Consider the following 20,308-nt stretch of genomic DNA (forward strand, 5'->3'; position numbering starts at 1 on the left):
TGCCTTTCCATCCCGAGCTCTGCTTTGGTTCAGGACTTCTCCAAGGCTATGTCATCCACAGCTTCGCTGTCCGGACAGGCTGCTGAACCTTTGGGTCTGTTGGTACTGCATCCTGATGTTGCCTTACCACCAACTGTGGAACTGAGTCTAGTGCCGGGCTCAGCACAATGGATCTCATTGGCACCAGAAAACTCCTTAGCACCGCTGCATGTCATGCTGCTGATCTTATTGTGGTGGCATTCCCTGCCCTCCACCTCTGCACTGTCTGCTGCTTTGGGACTGCTGCTGATTTTGGGACTGATGCCACTCCCAGCACTGGAGACAATGGAGGCATACTGACTGCTGGCTGGGCCGTTTTCACTGTTGGCACAGGTTCCTCCCTTGCTTTGGATGATTGGACCGGTTGCTTGCACTTTGGGTCTGGCTCCAATCACTTGGCCTACACCGGGAACTGTTCTGTTCTTGTAGCAGCATGGATACAGAGATAGGCACTCTTCCTGCAGTCAGGACAGGGGCCCCTGGTCACCTATGCCTTACCCTTATGCCCAGTGACCCCCATGGAACCTGTGGGACACTCCTCGTTCAGAAGTTGCGCTTCTATTCTCACTCCTAGGCAAGATCACCAGGCATGCTGTTGGCTGAGACTCTTGACCCACTGCAAGTTCAGGCACCAGTTGTCCTCCCCTTGTGGAGCCTCTGGAGTTGTCCCATCCAGGTTCGCCAGTTCATCAACTGGACCTGTCATTCGCTCAGTTAACTGCCTTTTCATCATCCCTGAACAATTCAGCCGTGCCTGGCTCTTCCTCCACTTCAGTGCCTGAGGACTTCAAGGACTACTGGGACTCTCTGCAGCATCTGGCTGCTTCCCTGGGCATCCAGGTGGAGTTCCTGCAGGAGAACACCCATTAGTTGCTGGACATCCTGCAGTCATCTGCCCTAGGGAGAGTGTCCCTCCCCATTAATGATGCACTCTTAGAGCCTGCAAAGGTTCTTTGGAGCAAACTGGCTTCAATGCTGCCTACAGCGAAGTATTTGGAGAAATGCTACTTTGTCCTGATGCAGGGGTTTGACTCCCGCCCAGATCCTAATTCTTTGGTTGTAACTGCAGTGAATGACAAAGCTCGGCTGGGCAGATTTAAGTCTGCTCCTAAGAATAAGGACTCTAATAGAGTGGACTTAGTGGGTAGAAAGAACTACACCACCTCTTCTTCCCTACAAATGCGGATTGTCAACCAACAGGTATTGTTGTTGTTCAAATACTATTTTGTAAATTGGATGACTGTCTAAATTTACAGACCAGCTGCCTGAAACCTCCAGGGAGGAATTTCGGGCATTTATTGCCGAGGGCTTCTTGGTGCCCAGAACTTTGCTACACTTTTTGTACTAGATGTAGTGAATACTTCAGCCAAAGTGATGGCCTCAGTGGTAACCATGAGGAGGGCACCCTAGCTGCAAAATTTGGGTATTGCTCCAGATGTGCAGCAGGTTATATAGGACTTGCCCTTCAATGGTCAGGTCCTCTTTTCAAACAAAACTGAAATCCTTGGAGGATTCTAGGGCTACTGTATGTTCCTTGGGGGAGTATACACAGGCAGTGCAAAATTGCCAGTATGGTGGTCAGCAGCAACAATCCTGCCTGCAATGCCTCTTTGGGCAATCTTTTCCTCCCCTGAGAAAGTGGAACTACCTCAGAAAGGGGCCTAGGTCCAGGGGCAGAGACATTCAGGTTCTGGGTTCAGCCAGTTGACATGCTGTCCCCAAGCACCCGTTTTGACTCATTTGTCCAGAGCAGCAGTCCAGTCGTGACTTCCGCTACCCTGGTCCCCGCCATTTGGGGACAGGCTAGCTCACTTTCACAATGTTTGGTGCTCAGTTACCACTGCCCACTGGGCCCTAAACACCATCACATTGGGCTATGCTATCCAATTCTCCTGCACCCTGCCTCCCCACTCTCTCTCTTCCTCCTCAGGGACCCTTCTCATGAGATACTGCTCCTCGAGCAGGTCTGGTCGCTACTGGCTTTGGGAGTTGTGGATGAGGTCCCTCTGGAGTGCCTGTATTAAGGTTTTTATTCATGGTACTTTCTGGTTCCCAAATCTGGTTCCCTATCCTCAATCTCTGCAACCTCAACAAATATATCAGATATCTCAGGTTCTGAATGGTCCCCCTCAGCATCCCTCCCCACGTTGACTCAAAACAACTGGTTTGCTGTTCTGGACCTTCAGGACACTTACTTCCATGTGGCGATTCTCCCAAGCTACTGAAGATTTTTCCAATTTGTCATGGTGAACCACCATTTTCAGTGCATATCCTTCCTTTCAGTCTGTCTTCTGCCCACCCCAGGTTTTTACCCAATGTATGGTGGTGGTGACAGCGTACCTCAGGAAGAAGGGGGGAATCCTTATCTTCCCATATCTGGACAAATGGCTACTAAGGGGCAGGTCCAGAGAAGAAGTTTTTTCTCACATACACATTATGCTGTGCTTACTCAACTCTCTGGATCTAATCCTAGACACTGAAAAGTCAACATTGGTCTCCACTCAGAAAATTGAGTTCATTGGGGCCCTAATAGACTGAGAGTTTGAGAGCATTTTTGCTGACTGACCATTTTCAGATGATTTGGTGCCTTTGTCTCAGTCTGCAGTCTCAACCTTCCATGGCAGTTTGGAAGTGCCCGAGGCTCTTGGGCCACATGTCTGCATTCACTCAGGTGGTTCAATTTGCCAGGCTGCATCTTCGCCACCTTCAAATGTAGCTCAAGAGCAGCCTACTGTCCAACCCTTCACCCTTTGGGCAGTTTGCTCTGCCTCCTTCCATTGATCCTAGACTCCATCCTGGCAGATGGTTCAGGACGTTCCCTTCATCTGGCCCTTACCGAGGGGTGACGATCACATAGCAGACTTACCGGTGTGGGGGCCTGGCTCTAGCCACTGTTAAATTGCTGGGTCCGGGGGCAGCTGCCCCTCCCCCCACCCCCCGTTGTGGGGGAGGGCAAAAGGCAGCGCTTTAACGTCGGCTGCATATGGGACGGTACCAGCAGCCACTTCTTACCTGTACTGGCCCACTTTCACCCCTGCCCTTACCCGCTAGGATTGTTGTCACTGATGCCTCCCTCTGGGGTTGCTGAGAGTCCACGGTCTGTGGTCGGGGCAGGAAGCTTCGCTCCTGCATATCAATGTGCTGGAGCTTTGGGCCATCACGATACCTGCCACACTTTGCTAGACTGCATCAGGGGCTCAGTGGTTCATGTATTTACTGACCATACAACTGCGATGTATTATTATATAGGCAAGGAGTGTGCTGTGCCAGGAGGCAATGAGGCTGTGGCTGTTCTGCATCGCAGAGTACCACTCTGATAGTCGATCCCTTACCCCCCTTCCTGAGAGTGGTGCTTGCGAGTCACTAAGTGGAATGCATGGCTGTATCTACTCAAAGAAGAAATGTTTACTCGTGTAACTGTTGTTGTTTGAGATGTGATGCAGACATGTATTCTACGACCCAGCCTCCATCCCCTCTGCATCTATGGGCATTCGGTGTGAAGGAAGGGTCAAGGCAGCACCACTTTATATAGCCAGAGGAGGGGGTACAGTCGTGAGGCGCAAGTGCTGCCCCCTATGGGTACTGTTAAGCAAAATTTCCTGGCTCCGGTGCATTGGGCATGCACACAAGTGGAATACATGTCTGTATCACATCTCGAAGAACTACATTTTGTCTTGAGCCTTGACCAAGTCTTTAACCTGGTTACAAAGCACAGTTACGGTCCAGGCTCTGTACTACAAATTACAGCTGGTTTATGGGATGACCTCTGACAATCTGGTTGCAACATGGTGGTTAAATTTGTAGTACAGATAGAGCCAAAGGCTCCGACTCAAATATAAACTTGGGCTAAAGTGCTTTCCTAAGTCCCCCGACGTAATGTTTCCAGCAAAGACATACTTGTGTGTGTGTGTGTGTACACGCGCGCACACCCCCCCTCCCCACCCTCTCCGCTGAAAGTGTGGCATTCATTGGAATTGCACTATTAGTAATTCTGGGCTGCACTCCTTTCTGCCTCTGAATCACCTTGTTTTATCCTACACCACCTTGTGAGTTGCCTTCCTTGCTAACGCCATCTTCATCAGTGGCTAAGTTAACTCCGGGTGAATTACCATTTACAGCTGTTTGATCCCCACATGTAACTGACCTCCCTGAGGAATATGTCCCCGAGACATCCCGAGGAGCTGGATCTGGTTAGCGCAGGTGTGAACTTGTGCCACAGTGCTTAGTAGGGAAACACTCTTATCTAGCGAACGGTGGTGTAATTCTGTTGTAAATGTAAAACCATGATTACTTGTGTTTCAGTCAAGTACATCTCCATGTAATCAGCCAGGATTTTGATTCCCCTTGCCTTAAAAACAAAAAGCACTGGAATTCTTTTACTACAGAATACTTCTTAAACTCTCAAGGTAAAGACTTTATAAAATTTACTCCATGATGTATAATTTTATCATTTTCATGTATTTTCAAAGCTAATGTAAATCTTAAACAGTGTGTTAGAAAAAGTGGAAGGTCCTGCTTAGTTTTGGATATTGGATAACATGGGTTTTCTGATGGAACTAGCACAGCATTTCATTGGCTTATGTTTAACAATGGGTCAGGCTCTTCTAATTCCAGGTGGAATATCTGAAGAAAGAATGTGGAATGTTGGGGTAGAACAATCCTATTCTGCAGTGATAAAATGTTGTATAGGTAAAGCAGTGTGCACACACTCTTCATAGTGCTGAGTGCACTTTGTTCTGATACCAGATGTCTTTGTTTCCTTCAGATGTGATAGAGATGGTAAAGACCAAAGGAAAAGTTCTGGTTAAAGATGGGACTTCTGAGCTCCTCAAGTTGCCCCTCAGATGTCATGTGTGCAAGCAACACCAGTCTACCATCCCACAGCTAAAGGAACATCTCAAGAAACATTGGCCAAAGTAATTGTAAAAATCACTCTGAAATCTGATCAGTCTAAGGCTAAAAACAGTCCCCCCAAAACTTTTTGTCAAGTTGCATAGACTTTTGTTTTAGCTGAATTACAATTTCAACACTCGAAAGGTTCCTCGCTAGTACAAACAGCATACGACTGACACTTTTGTAACAACTTTTCAGAAGACAAATAAAGCAGTATTTTGTAGATTCATTGTGAACTATCAGTCCTGCAGTATATCTGACTGCGAAGTCTCTCAAGGGTTTTCTGGGGGTAAATGTGGCAGCTTCTTATGCAAAATTCTGCTAAGCACCTGATACAGATTTAATAGATTCCAAGGCCAGAAGGGACCCTTGGGATCATCTAGGCTGACCTCCTGTATAGCCTGGGCCAGAGACCTGCCCCACAATAATGCTTAGAGCCGAGCTTTTAGAAAAAACATCCCACCTTGATTTAGAAATTGTCAATGATGAAGAATCCACCACAACCCTTGGTAGGATGTTCCGATAGTTAATTATGCTCACCGTTAAACATGTCTGTCTGCCTTATTTCCCATCTGAATTTGTCTAGCTTCAACTTCCAGCCTTTGGATCATGTTACGAGTAGGGCTGCCAAGCGATTAAAACAATAATTGCAATTAAACAACACTAGAATACCATTTGTTTTAAATATTTTTGGATGCTTACTACATCTTGAAATATATTAATTTCAGTTACAACACAGAATACGAAGTATACAGTGCTCATTTTATATTTTTCATTACAAATAATTGTTTTTGCAATGTAAAAAACAAAAATTGTATTTTTCAATTCACCTCATACAAGTACTGTAGTGCAATCTTTTTATCATGAAAGTTGAATGTACAAATGTAGAATTTTGTACTAAAAAAACTGCATTAAAAAACAAAACAATGTAAAACTTTCTAGCCCCTACAAGTGCACTCAGTCCTACTTCTTGGTCAGCCAATCACTCAGACAAACAAGGTTGGTTGCAATTTGCAGGAGATAATGCTGCCTGCTTCTTGTTTGCAATGTCACATGAAAGTGAGAACAGGCGTTCTCATGGCACGGTTGTAGCTGGCGTTGCAAGATATTTACGTGCCAGATGCACTGAAGATTCGTATGTCTCTTCATGCTTCAACCACTATTCCAGGGGACATGCGTCCATGCTGATGACAGGTTCTGCTTGATAATGATCCAAAACAGTACAGACCGACGCATGTTCATTTTCATCATTTGAGTCAAATGCCACCAGCAGAAGGTTGATTTTCTTTTTTGGTGGTTCGGGTTGTGTAGTTTCTGGATCAGAGTGTTGCTCTTTTAAGACTTCTGAAAGCATGCTCCACACCTCGTCCCTCTCAGATTTTGAAAGGCACTTCAGATTCTTAAACCTTGGGTCGAGTGCTGTAGCTATTTTTAGAAATCTCACATCGGTACCTTCTTTGTGTTTCGTCAAACCTGCTGTGAAAATGTTCTTAAAACGAACATGTGCTTGGTCATCATCCGAGACTGCTATAACATGAAATATATGGCAGAATGTGGGTAAAACAGAGCAGGAGACTTACAATTCTCCCCAAAGGAGTACAATCACAAATTTAATTGACACATTAGTTTTTTAACGAGCATCATCAGCATGGAAGCATGTCCTCTGGAACGATGGCCGAAGCACGAAGAAGCGCATGAATCGTTAGCGCATCTGGCACATAAATATCTTGTGACGCCAGCTACAACAGTGCCATGAGAATGCCTGTTCCCACTTTCAAGTGATGTAATTAAGAGGCAGGCAGCAGTATCTCCCGTCAATGTCTTAGCGATTGGTAGAATAAGAAGTAGGACTGAGCGGACTTGTAGGCTCTAAAGTTTTACACTGTTTTGGTTTTGAGTGTAGTTATGTAACCAAAATAAAAAAAATTGGCATTTGTAAGTTACATTTTCATGATAAAGAGATTGCACTTCAGTACTTGTATGAGGTGAACTGAAAAATACTATTTCTTTTCTTTTTTTACAGTGCATATATTTGTAATAAAAAATAATGTAAAGTGAGCTCTGTGCACTTTGTATTTTGTGTTATAATTGAAATCAATATTGAAAATATAGAAAAAATCCAAAAATGTTATAAATTTCAATTGGTAGTCTATTGTTATAAGTGCAATTAATTGCGATTAATTTTTTTGAGTTAATCGCGTGAGTTAACTGCGATTAATTGACAGCCCTACTTGCAACCATTCTCTGCTAGATTGAAAAGCCCATTATTAAGTATTTGTTCCTGGAAACAGATTCCCCTTTCCTCTCGGGGAGGAAAGACCCCGTGTGGTAAGCCCGCTTGGTGAAGTAAGCAGCATGCGCATCCACCAAGGTACCTTCACCACATGTTTTTCTTTGTCTCCTCTTACGTTCCAGGTACAATACAACCATAGAGCAGCAGTAATGAGGAGCCTCTTCCTGCTCACTGGGTTAGCCTTTTATACTGGTTGGGTTCTTCAGTGGCTAAGCCAGTTACTTGTGAACATGTCAGGCTGTTAACAGTGCCCTGTCATCCACCTCCTTCATTTTGTTTCCTCAGCTTGGTTAGGGGTCCTCTTTTCCACTAGGGCTCAGTTTTCTGCCTGACCGAGCTCTACCTTCCTTATGGAGGCGGCGGCGATCTCTCACCACCCCTGCAGTTCTCTAGTCTGCTTTTTCATGGGCCACCCATGGGGGCTTCCATCCTCCAGCCACAGAATAAGCACTCCTTAGGTGGGGGTTTACCCCACAACTCAGTTTCCTCCCATGGGTCATCACACCAGGGACAGCCTACAGATCCTGGCTCTGGATTTGCTCCTTCCTTTGTAGAGCACACTGGGGTTTCTTCCCCAACAGACCCCTCCCACTCCAAGGGTCTCTGAGCCCCCTTAAGAGGCTTTGGGTGGTCGCTCCCTCCTACAGTCCCCCTAACTGGGGTATCTTGGTTCACTTACTGCCCTTTCTTCAGATTGTCCTTTATTTGGGTGACTCCTGCTCCTTCATCCCCTTTTCCAGCTTCTTTGCCTGGTATTTCCCACCTAGGCCTTGCTTTCTTAGCTTGTTGGTATTTTTCTAGGGTTTTCGCTTTCCTGCTTCTCCTTTGCCCAGCCTTTCTGATCCACTTTCTTGGCTTATCTGTTTAGGGTTTTCTCATATCGCACCTCGTGGGCTCTGGGTCCATGTTTAATCCCAGCCCCTCTTTTCCTCACTCCCCATTGAGGTTCCTTTCCCCAGGCCTCCTTTCTTCTCCTTAAAGGGAATGTATTCCACACCGTCCCCATGACCACCGGATGGGGCAAGGTTTCCACTACCCTGACCCCTTTCTATTGGAACCTTCCATGGGACTACTGCCATTGGATATTATTTTTTCTCCCTGTGTATGCATTCCACATATAGGGTTTCGCCCTCCCAAAACCACTGTGCTTTAATCAGCCTGTTCCGCAAGAGTGAACAACCAGCTACTAGGTCAATATCCTCTAGCCTATGGCCCACCCTTACGGGGATTGTTTTCACACTCTTCCTAGATGTCTCCATCACCCCAGTCTAGCTGCAAAATTCCCCCAGTCCACATTACATATAAGGGCAGTCCCACTTAATGTAGCATTTCCCCCCAGCAGTGGTAGCAAGTAATATCCCACCTCGTTGACATGGTCTTTTTCTCCTCCTGTCTCTCACACCCAGACCTTCCTGCTTGAGGGATCTAGTTTCTTCCCCCCCTCACATTCCCTTCTTGTGGGGGACGAACCACTTTCCTGGGAAATTCTGCTTCAACACACTTGGCCAGTTTTACTGCTGCATCCATTCTCTGGTTGGCTTCCTCATCCAGACCTTAGTGGTATCTGGGAGGCTTTGCATAAATTGTTCTAATATAATGGTATCCATGACCTCTTCCAAATCTTGCCCCTTTAGACTCAGCCGGTGCTTGGCCCAATCTCTCAGCTTCTGTACAAAAGCTTTGGGCCCAACCCCGTAAGTCCATGTGGCTTCCCTAAATTTCTGTCTGTACCTTTCGTCCACAAGCCTACATAGTCCAGTATAGCACCCTTTAACGCTTCGTGATTCGTGGCCTGCTCTTCACTCAATGCCATGTAAGTGGACTGTGTTTCTCCCGCCAGATAAGAGGCTAACCCCATAATACTTTATCTCAGCTTGCACTAGCAGTGATTCTCTCCAACATCCATAGGAACACTGGATTATCCCCACGCTCATTTTAAAGTTCAAGGCCTGCTCCCCCTTGGCAGGAATTGTTATGTTTTGTAATAACTGCTCCTGTACCTGGCTCTGCTCCTTCATGAGCTCCTGAAACACATGCTGTTGCTCTGCCTGCCATCCCAGCAGATTGTCACTTGGTCTGTTGGAATGTCTGCAATGTCCTCCGCCTCCCCTTCGGAGCACGAACTCGTCCATCTTTTCCAGATCGAGCCTGTCCTGTCACAGGCCACCTCTCAAGCCTTCCTGGTTGTGGCTGTCATAACTATAAAGGGAAGGGTAACAGCTGTCCTGTGTACAGTACTATAAAATCCCTCCTGGCCAGAGACTCCAAAATCCTTTTCCCTGTAAAGGGTTAAGTAGCTCAGGTAACCTGGCTGGCATCTGACCCAAAGGACCAATAAGGGGACAAGATACTTTCAAATCTTGGGGGGGGGGGGAAGGCTTTTGTTCGTGTTCTTTGTTTGGGAGTGTGTTCGTTCTCGGAACTGAGAGGGACCAGACATCAATCCAGGTTCTCCACATCTTTCTAAACAAGTCTCTCCTATTTCAAACTTGTAAGTAAATAGCCAGGCAAGGCGTGTTAGTTTTCCTTCTTTTCTCAACTTGTAAATGTACCTTTTACTAGAGTGTTTATCTTTGTTTGCTGTACTTTGAACCTGAGACTAGAGGGGAGTCCTCTGAGCTCTTTAAGTTTGATTACCCTGTAAGGTTAATTTCCATACTGATTTTACAGAGATGATTTTTACTTTTTTTCTTTAATTAAAATCTTTCTTTTTAGAACCTGATTGATTTTTCCTTGTTTTAAGATCCAAGGGGTTTGGATCTTGATTCACCAGGAGTTGGTGGGAGGAAGGAGGGGGGATGGTTAATTTCTCCCTGTTGTAGATCCCAGGGGGGTTGGATCTGTATTCACCAGGGAATTGGTGAAGGTTTTTCAAGGCTTCCCAGGGAGGGAAAAATTGAAATGGTGGCAGCGGAACCAGAGTTAAGCTGGTAGTTAAGCTTAGAAGTTTTCATGCAGGCCCCTACATTTGTACCCTAAAGTTCAAAGTGGGGATCCAGCCTTGACAGTGGCTGACAGATGGATCCTGGACAAGCCCACACTTGTGAACGGGCTTCCCCCTTCCTCTCCAAGAAAACCCTGGCTGGTCAGCCCACTTTGTGAATGAAGCCGTGCACAGGTCCCCCAAGGTACCTTCACCTTGTGTGCTTGTTTGCCTCCTCTTACGCTCCAGGTACATTTCAACCACATAGCAGCAGTTCTAAGAAGCCCTTTCCTGCTCCCTGGATTAGCCTTTTTTATATTGTGTTTGCCTTCCTGGGTTCTTCAGCCAGTGGGCTAATTACTCATTAACTCGTCAGGCTACCAGCAGGTGTAAGTGCGCTCGTCTATTTCAACCTCACCCAGTACCCTGGGGGCGAGGGGGTGATCAGGGTGCTGGCTTCCATAGAGCTTTGATCAGCACCCTGTTACAGTTCCCCAGGTAGGTATTTATAGATTTGTGTATCTGGTGTCAGGGTACTTCCCTGTGGCTCCCAGTGATGTGTAAGTTGACTTCTCTCTTGGCTGTGTTCCTCTTACTGGGTCTGGCATGGTGATAGCCAAAATATTGTTAGAAAGTGGTGTCCATTCAATCAAATGAAATCTCGACTAAAAGGCCTCTGTGCCACCATACAAAATACCTAGTGTAGCTCACTAAGATCATGGATGCTTAACTCTCACATTTAGCTGGGCAGCAGGCCTGAAAGGCTAACCCCTGCAGCGGTCTCTAGCCACAAGACCTAATTCTGAGAGGTGTTGAACACCCACAACGCTAGGCTTTAAAATCTGCCTGTCTTGGGGTTGATGTAGTTCATAACCCTGTTGTTTAACAAAGCATACCTTCTGCTGTAATAAGGGGGTCTGGTCTCTTCCTTTAGAGGGGCTCAATTCTGCAGTATTTTGTCAGAATCCAGGGCATTTATCCTCCTAGGACTCCTGCCGGAAGCCGTGTATAGAACTTGTCTACATTAGACTGAGCAGGATGAAGTGGTAACGCTATTGGCTTTGCCATTCACAGCAAAAAGATTGCTTAGAATAACACTAGCTAAGACTAAGATACTGTTCTTCTGCTTCTTGTGAACACTGCAGAGGAATCGTCCAGCCCAAGGGACCCATATTCTTGCACTTCTCAACAAGGACTGCTCTAGCCAAGCACTGGCACTAATGGACTCTGACGAGAGCCCCATCCTCCTTAGACAGCAGTTCCAGTCCCCTTCCCCTCTCAGACTGGGTAGAAACCAGTGCTGGATCTTGCTGAAGGTATGGTTCATAGTGATGTTGTGATGGACAATGGTGCTGTTCAGTAGGAGGCAGCCTCATTGTGGTGGTTTACAACAGTGTCCCTGTTGTACCTCACTGCATGCCAAACCTCTTCATTAACGCGGGCTGTTAGGGCTCTATATTTCTTAGTGGCAAACACGTCGCTGGCAGGAATGGGGTGATAAGGCTACAAATGGCTACAGCACCAGTCTGACTTTCTGTATTTCAGCATGTTCTTAAGCATATCAGCCACACCCCATCAATGTGACAGGGTCCAGCAACACATGGGCTGTCTCTCACCCCCCTTTTTTTTTTTTTTTTTTAAATTACCACAATCACACAGTTTGAGAGATGGAAACTTGTTGAATATTAAACAAATCAGGTCCAAAAGGTATATTGGTTAGTGAAACACTTAAAAATGACTTTAAAAAAGATCTAGACCTTCTCAGGAGGCGGCTGGGGAGGAAGTAATTTGTTTCCTTGGAAAAAAATGTAGTGCTAGACATGTCCTAGAACAATCCCTGGTTTATGTGCATTGCAGACATGGCTACTTGCTGTATCTGCACCCATCATCGCTCCACAGCCAGTAGCAGCAGGGGGGAATGTTGGCATAGACCAGCCCCCTTGTCACCTACTACTACTCCTCAGAGCTGCTTTAGGAGAGATGGTGGTAGAAACAGCTGCAGCCCGACCCCAGTAGCTCTCTGGTATGCTAAACAAGCAGTGTATTTCCCCAAAACATCTCAAGTAGAGAAGAGTTCTGAAATACTAAGCCAGGGATCGGCAGCCTTTCAGAAGTGGGGGGCCGAGTCTTCATTTATTCACTCTAGTTTAAGGTTTTGCGTGCCGGTAATACATTTTAACATTTTTAGAAGGTCTCTTTCTATAAGTCTATAATATACAACTAAACTATTGTATGTAAAGTAAATAAGGTTTTTCAAATGTTTAAGAAGCTTCATTTAAAATTAAATTAAAATGCAGAGCCCGCCAGACCAGTGGCCAGGACCCGGGCAGTGTGAGTGCCACTGAAAATCAGCTTGCGTGCTGCAGGTTGCCTACTCCTGTACTAAGCTGTAGCTCAAAGGGCAGCAGATAGCTGATGTCACAATCAGTGATGTCAGTGGCATGAAAGTTCCAAAATTACCCCTGGGATTTCTCGGCTTGCCATGGCTTCTGCCAGCCCAGTCAAAGGGAATCAACATCTATGACAAAAGAAAAAGGAAATGTCAGTCAAAGGAAGCACCAGTTCTGTAGCGGTAGCAACAATCCAGGAAGGTCCTGCAAAACGGGCGGTACTAGTTAGGGCCAGTAAAAAGCCTAAAGAGGATAGCGCTTCATCAACTCAGAGCAGCCCCAAGATTGTGAAGGAGACTAGAGCAGTGATCATAGACATTGGCACAGGTTACTGTAAGTGTGGATTTGCTGGAGAGCCTCGTCCCTCCCATGTTATTTCATCTACAGTGGGCAAGCATTTCCAGGAGACTGCTAAAACTGGGGACAATCGCAAAGAAACCTTTGTTGGAAAAGAACTTCAGGATGTGAAAATACCCCTAAAACTGGTCAATCCCTTGAGACATGGCATAGTGGTCGATTGGGATTGTGTCCAAGACATTTGGGAATACATTTTCCACAAAGAGATGAAGATTCAGCCAGAGGAGCATGCTGTCCTGGTATCAGACCCTCCACTGAGTCCTACCACCAACAGGGAGAAATATGCCGAGATGCTGTTTGAAACGTTCTGCACTCCTGCCATGCATATCGCCTACCAGTCCAGATTATCTATGTATTCATACGGAAAGACCTCCGCTCTTGTGGTAGAAAGTGGCCATGGTGTTTCATATGTGGTCCCTATCTATGAAGGTTATACTATGCCAAGTATTACTGGACGAGTAGACTATGCTGGATCAGACCTCACCCATTACCTCATGAAGTTATTAAATGAGGCTGGGAAAACATTTACTGGGGAACAACTAAGTATGATAGAGGACATTAAGGAAAAGTGTTGCTATACGTCTCTGGACCTTCAGCATGACATGAGTTTGCCTCTCCGGAAACAGCAGGTTGATTATGAACTTCCAGATGGGCACCTAATTCCCATTGGCAAAGAGAGATTCCTGTGTGCTGAAATGCTCTTCAAACCATCTTTGATAGGATCACAGCAGCCAGCACTTCCATTGCTGACCATGACCTGCCTCAGTAAGTGTGATGCTGATCTCAAGAAGCGGCTGATGGGCAATATCTTGCTGTGCGGAGGCTGTACCCTGCTGAAGGGTTTCTCTGACCGTTTCCAGAGCGAGCTGACCAAGATGTGCCCCAATGATGACCCCATCGCAGCAGCAGCCCCTGACAGAAAGTTTTCTGTCTGGACTGGAGGGTCAATTTTGGCATCACTCAATGCCTTTCAGCAGCTCTGGGTTTACAGAAGAGAATATGAAGAACGGGGTCCTTTCTTCATCTATAGGAAATGTTTCTGAGTACAAAGTGGACAAGATTGAGCTTAGAATCAGTACTGCCACCCTGAGGGGGCTGTAGATGTCTAAGAACCTCTGTTTCTTTCTCAGATACTGGTAACAAACCGAGCTGCTAAAATGAAGTTTGGATCTGTGTTCCACTGTGGCTGTATTAAATGCTCATAGCATTCTGTGTTGTACATTAACAGCTTTTTATCTCATCTGTTTCATAGGAATTTTCACTATAGCCTATTTGACAAAAGAGGATTTACCAGTGTAAAAGGGATATAGCAGCTGGTACAGACGCATTGTCTATTGCAGTGGTTTTCAGCCTGTGGTTCAGGGACACTGGGGGGCCATAGACTAAGATTTTCAAAGGGCTCCCCCACCTCCACTTGAAATTTTTTATAGATTTGCAAATGAAAAAAGGTTAAACTCCTGATTAAGTGATAGAGAAAAACAGCACCACTTCCAGCATCTACAGTGAGTCTGCTGCTGACCACCAGCTATGGTCACAATGGAATTTTTCTGACTAATAGGTTACCCCTTAGTGCCTCAAATAGGTCCAGGCTGGTAGCCTAGAGTTTCAGATTAACCAAATATGTAGCTCCATGGTCCACTCTAGGTGTGCTAAACAGGTCTCCAGCAATCTGTGGGCAGGGACCTTTGTCCTACTCCTTTTGAGTGTGTTTGGGGGGGGAGTTAAGGGTGCACAGCCCCTGTTTTATGTTGTGATATCCTCAACAAGCCAGTCTGCCTATGGGCCTGCACCCCGGCATTGCTTTCTTTGAGGCCTATGAACAGGGTATAGCTAGCACTTACAAGTCACCACGCAGCTCCTTCAGGGCAAGCACATTTACAATTACAGCTGAAACATCATAAAAAAACATAGCTGGATTTAAACACACACTATAGGGCCCTAGTACACTGAAGTCTTTCCAAACCTTCCATGAGGGTTGAGGCCCCTTGGACAGAAGGTGTTGTCCATTTGCTGGATTACAAAGAAGGCCCTGTGGCAGTTTAGATGCAGCCCTTTTACACCAAAAGCCCCTTTCTTTGTCTGCTGGTCTCAGGAAAACCCAGTAGCTGCAAGCGGTCTCAGTTACCGGGGGGTGGTATGGCTTGAGAGGGGAGGGGGCTGTTTACAGCTTGAGTGAGTCACAAAAATCACCCTCCCATTTGTAGAGCCTTGCAGAGCTGTGACAACCCTTCCCTGTGGAGTGGCACACAATCTCTGGCCCAGTTGTCCATAAACCATTCATAACCCACAAGCAATTGCAATATCTGTCCCCCTCAGACTGTGGAGTCCTGCTAGCCAAGTGTGTGAAGTGTACAGGAGATTTGTTAGCTGTCTATTTATTCTGTCAGCCTGATAAAAATGGTAAGTCCGTCCCTCTTTTAGCACATCACTTGTACCTGGAGATGGCTTGTGTGCGCCAACCCTTTTCCCCAGGATGCCAGGGGAGAACATTCATAGACCGCAGCCATGTGACAGCTCATTCCTGTATCCAGGAGGCTGGGACAGTCTGATTTGAAGTGCTCATGCAAAACATTTGTCCAACAAACAGACTCAGGGCAGTTTGGAGATACAGTTGAAGCAATATCATCTTTATTATGCTATGTTTTGGTAAGAGGAGAAGCTGTGTACAATAATCACTCTGCCACAGCACCATGTGCCATAGTCTGCTCTAATGTACAGCAGTGTAAGCCTAGGGCCATATTTGCTGCTGGTGTAAACTGGCAAAGATGCGCTGAGGACCTAGTTGCGTAGAGTTCAGTAGCTCTACTGCAGTCAGTGGTGTGACCTGAGATTGAGATTGACTCTGGTGTAACACGACAGAATTTGGCTAATGTCTTGTAACAGCCATCTAACTTTCAACAGTAAAACAAAGCTCAGGGCACCAGGGAGACTGTTGCTCTCTTTAACATTCTTAAAAAATGCATGAGCTGGACTATTAGGGATACAGGATCCACAGGGTAAAACTGGGCTATGTAAAATGACTGAAATGTCATGGCAGCAGAGATGTACTGCAGCCAGGAAGGCTGGCTTGGAAACTGTCTTCGGGACAATGCACCAGAGCTGCCAACGGACAGAGGAAGAGAGTTGGCAGATGTTCAACTCAGACAGCACCAGTAAGGGCTTCTCTATGGGGACTACCTCTCTTGTTCTTTAAAGTGTGTGTGTGCGCGTTTGAGTGTGTGAGAGAGAGAAAGAACAAAATAAAGGGGACATAATGAGCTTACAATAAACTACAGTTGAGTGTCCAGCAGGATTTCTTGGCCTCAGGTTACTGTAAGAGATTCAGTTTCCACTGGATGTTTTTATTGAGTTTTGGAGGAATAAGAAGTTCTGCATCTGAAAAGCAAGAGAAGAGGTGGTTACCTGAAGTTCCCTTAGGAGCTGAACACTGGAAAGCCTCCATGACTCCTCTTTCGCTGCCCATCAATGGTTGCTGACAGATGAGAGTTTCTCTTTTAGGAGACTGGCCTAAGGGCGTTGAAGTATGTCTAAGTGGAGCTCAGCAGGACCACTCCAGTTCGAGGGCCTCCAGGGGCAAGTGACACATGTATCAATCTACAACTTGACCAATCTAACTCTTTTGGGAATGAGGTGGGTTTGCCAGATTTCTCCCCAAGCAAAAGCATTTCTACAGATACCATTGTGACGCTAGTAGAGCAGGTGCCAGCTGAGCACTGAAATTTAGCTGGAAACCAGACCAGCTCACGTGTTAGTATTGTTCAAGACTTGTAAGGATGTGTTTGGACTATAAAATGCTTGTAAATTGCTGCATGCAACTTGTAATGCTTGTATCCCATGCTATAAGGTAATATAAGTTTTGCTTTATAACTGTAAAAATGCCTGCTCTGAACTTGTGAACTGAGGTAGGAGGAGTGGCTCCCCCACCCCTCAAGGAGGACTACCAAGATAATGGGTTCCTGTGAAACAAAGACTGGGTTGATGGCCCTCTTACACCCATCAAGGTGCTATGTGCAAGAAAACTCATCCCATCAGCTTGAATTCTGGAAGGGAGGACAAAAAGATAGCGGACATGAAAATTCTTCATCTCTTGCTGTTTAGACTGTCACAGGGCTGGAGCTAGGAAACAAAAGCAGAGATCTCCAAGCTCAACCTGCATTAGCCCTAAAAGACAAACCGATTACTGCAGCTTGTCACCTTTTGGAACCACAGTCTAACTCATTTGTGTATATATGTTGCCTTCTTTAACCTGTAAATAACTCATTTCTTTTTCCTAGTTAATAAACCCTTAGTTAATTTACTATAGAGTTGGCTATGAACGTTGTCCTTGGTGTGAGATACAAACTGACCTGGGGGTAAGTGACTGGTCTCTTGGGACTGGGAGCAATCTGAATCTTTTGTGATTCTTGGTGTAAGTGACCATTTATCACTTTAGTCCAGCTTGCCTGGGCGGCAAGATAGACTGGAGTGCCCAAGAGGACCCTTTGTAACTCCATGGTAAGACTACTGTAGTGCTTCAGGAGTTCACATTTGTTACTGGGTTGGTGAAATCTAATTCTAGAACATACCACCAGTTTAGGGTGTCTGTCCTGCTTTTGACAGTCTGCCCTGAATAGGCACACACAGTCATGAACAGCTCTGCACAGTGCGACAACCATCACCACCAGTAAACCCTCTTTGTTGCAAGGCAAAGAAATGCTTTCTAACAAAGCCCATACAATATCCCTGCCCAACATTTTAGTTTTTCATTTTCCTCTTGAACGTGCACTGCTGCTCTGAAGAAGAAATCCAAACATGGCATTGTGGAGTTCTAAGTTCACCAGCTCAATTATTCCACCTCAAACGTGTCCACTTACACAAGGAAAACATTTCTGTTGACAGTAAGTCTGCAAACCCAATGTGGGACCTAGGCAAGTTGGATTCTTTCCTTCTTGTAGATCTCGCTAGCAATACATGCTCTTCAGGCTAAAGCAAATTCTTCAGGACCCCAGTGCAAACCAACACTGCAACAGGTTAATACAGGTGTTAACCAGTAGTGGGAGGATGGAAGAACCTAGCTCACCCTCCTCCACTGTGTGGTTTCTGCAATGCTAACACCCAATAGTTTGCGCAGAGGAGTAGGAAAAGCATTACACAGCCTTTCCATGCAAGTAATGATGAAAGGGGTCCTGGCTTGTGGTCTTTACAGGCCTATTACTCTAGCTGTGGGAGATAAGGTCTCAGTGGAGAAGCAACACATCATAGCACACGTTAACACAACCAGCTTCTTGTTGGACATCTCCAGTGAGGATGTCATGCAGCTAGTTGGCATGAAGACACAGCTATCCTCTCACCTGAAGCCCTTCCAGAAGAGGGGTGAGCAACATGGAGGGGGTGCTATGTCTGCCCTATAGGTAGAGGACTCCACTGATCATCATTTAACACCTTCCATAGCATTGATGATCATTTGCACAATGTTCTGAAGGAGCAGAATGATGCGGTGGAATGGGCTGGGTTCTGAGCCAATGCTTATTCTAGTAGAGATCTCCCCGGCAGCAGAAGGCTTAGGAATAAAGTTAAGCGAATAATGGATTTTTTGGTGCAGGGATCAAATAAAAAAAAAAAAATCCAGTTTAATTTGACACCAAACTAACTTTTTCATTCTCTCTCCACCCCCATTCTCTCTCCACCCTCATTAAATGAAAGACTCAAATTTTGTTTTGAATCGACTGAAAGGTTTTGGGTCAATTTGAAACTAGATTTGGGGGGTGGGGTGTTTCAGTTAGTTTGTTTCAAGTCAACCAAAACATTTTAGATGACTAAAAATAATTCCCCCCCCAACCTTTTTGTTTTGATCACTTATGGGTGTTTTTCCACTCTTTTTTAAACTGGCCACATTTGAATTTGACACAAAACATGTAGACTTTTTTTTTTTAATTGTGTTTTTTCTTGGCCAAAACGATTATTCATCAGCCCAAATTTACAGATAGCTTTGGGGCACCATATGCATTTTTTGACTAAAAATCTTGTGTGTCAAAAAAAACATCACCCAGCTGTGCTCAGGAAGCCTATACTTCTGATTTCTCAAGGTCCTGACCCAGCAATGGCCAACACTGGTAAACATTCACCTAGGAGTGCATGGGCAGTGTCTTCCTTTTTCAGCATTTCACAAGCTACTTTTGGGTTTCTTTAACTTGGTTGCATTTCATCTTAAAACAACATTAGACAGGTTGTGGGGGGAACCCTACCAGGTGAGTTTTTATTAGTGAAAAAGAGCAGGTATAAATGATTTATGATTTAAGTCAGACCACAGAAATAATCTCCCTTCTCTTTAGACTTCCAACTCCTGTGAAGCAGGAACATGGTCTGTCTAGTCAGGTGTAAGTGCCATGCACTCCTAGCACCACAATATTGCCACAGGAATTCATGAAGGGAGAAGTGTAACCCTTACAAGAGACACATCCGTTTAATGCCAAGAGGGAACATCAGAAACACGACTGACCTACCAAATCAATCTCCAAACTGCATCACCAGGCCATAGCTCTGTAACATAGCTAGCCCTAGTGACATTACCATTGGAGATATCCTGCACCTATGATTAGTATGCCGTATGCTTCAACTAACCTTGTACTGCAGGAGCTGCAATTCTTTGCTGTTGATAGGCGGCCATAATGCTATTTGCAGTTGAATTGGGGCCCAGGACCTGTAGAATAGGCAATACTGGCACATCAGCAATATTCAAGTCCTTATAACAATGAAGTAGAAGATTCCAAAACCAAGCCCCCCAAGCTCCACCCAACTGGCAGTTCTGCCTGTTGCCACTGAAGCAGTTAGTGCTCCCTTTGCAGGATGGCAGCTTGCTTGATATTGCCATTGGATTCTAAGGGAGATCTGTGCTCCTGCTCCTCCCCCCATGACAATGCTAATAGCACGTATCCATCCATCTGCAGCTGAGCTCATGCCTGCCCAGACAGCTGCTATCAGATTCAGAACCAGTGCAGGGCTCTGTGACAAACTATGTGATGGGACTGTTGCATAGAGGCTAGTGCAGGGAGGTAAAGCTGCACGACACTGCTGCAATCTGAGGGCACCAGCAGAGGAGACAGAGCACCCTGGGAGCCACACAGATCACTGACAGAAAGAGCTGGTGGTTAACATTGAAAGAGCCTACTGAAGCCCTGTGCAAAGACAGCAGTAGGGGCTGGCAGGAATGACATCTTTGGAGCACCTGGACTTCAGGACCATGCATGAGATCTTTTCCACACCCCCATGCTAGCCCCCTTTGGTGTGGCAGCATTGCCAATTCTTGAGATTTTATCACAAGTCTTGTGATGTGTGTGTCTGTCTTAAAGACCCAGCTCTTAGAGGCAGGTGACTGCAGGAGAACCTCAACTTGCATTAAAAATAAGTTTCTAGCCCTGGTGCTTAGGGAGAAAA

At 45.8% G+C, this 20,308-nt stretch overlaps 3 protein-coding genes across 8 annotated transcripts in view; 2 read left to right on the forward strand and 1 right to left on the reverse strand.

The window, feature by feature from the left end:
* The window catches only part of APTX (aprataxin), a 33,122-nt gene extending 27,961 nt beyond the window's left edge, over positions 1-5,161 (forward strand). For all 4 annotated transcript variants that reach the window (XM_054031350.1, XM_054031352.1, XM_054031353.1 and 1 more), the window contains 2 exons: positions 4,342-4,445; positions 4,805-5,161. In XM_054031350.1, coding sequence (XP_053887325.1) covers positions 4,342-4,445; positions 4,805-4,959 — 259 coding nt within the window. In that variant the 3' untranslated portion in view covers positions 4,960-5,161. The remainder of the gene's footprint in view (positions 1-4,341; positions 4,446-4,804) is intronic.
* Positions 5,162-11,807: 6,646 nt separating this feature from the next.
* Positions 11,808-20,308, reverse strand: part of ELP1 (elongator acetyltransferase complex subunit 1) — a 105,587-nt gene continuing 97,086 nt past the window's right edge. For 2 of the 3 annotated variants that reach the window (XM_054033208.1, XM_054033209.1), the window contains exons 36-37: positions 19,496-19,574; positions 15,502-16,270 (exon numbers count right to left, since the gene is read on the reverse strand). In XM_054033208.1, the coding sequence (XP_053889183.1) occupies positions 16,203-16,270; positions 19,496-19,574 (147 nt within the window). In that variant the 3' untranslated portion in view covers positions 15,502-16,202. Of the gene's footprint in view, positions 12,667-15,501; positions 16,271-19,495; positions 19,575-20,308 lie in introns of those variants that run through there. The other variant, XM_054033207.1, reaches the window with a different exon arrangement.
* On the forward strand, positions 12,676-14,246 carry ACTL7A (actin like 7A). Its single transcript, XM_054033214.1, has one exon. The coding sequence runs from the start codon at positions 12,688-12,690 to the stop codon at positions 13,936-13,938; it is 1,251 nt and encodes a 416-aa protein (XP_053889189.1). The 5' UTR covers positions 12,676-12,687; the 3' UTR covers positions 13,939-14,246.

The sequence above is a fragment of the Malaclemys terrapin genome, chromosome 6 (genome assembly GCF_027887155.1).
Source record: "Malaclemys terrapin pileata isolate rMalTer1 chromosome 6, rMalTer1.hap1, whole genome shotgun sequence".
Taxonomy (NCBI): domain Eukaryota; kingdom Metazoa; phylum Chordata; order Testudines; family Emydidae; genus Malaclemys; species Malaclemys terrapin.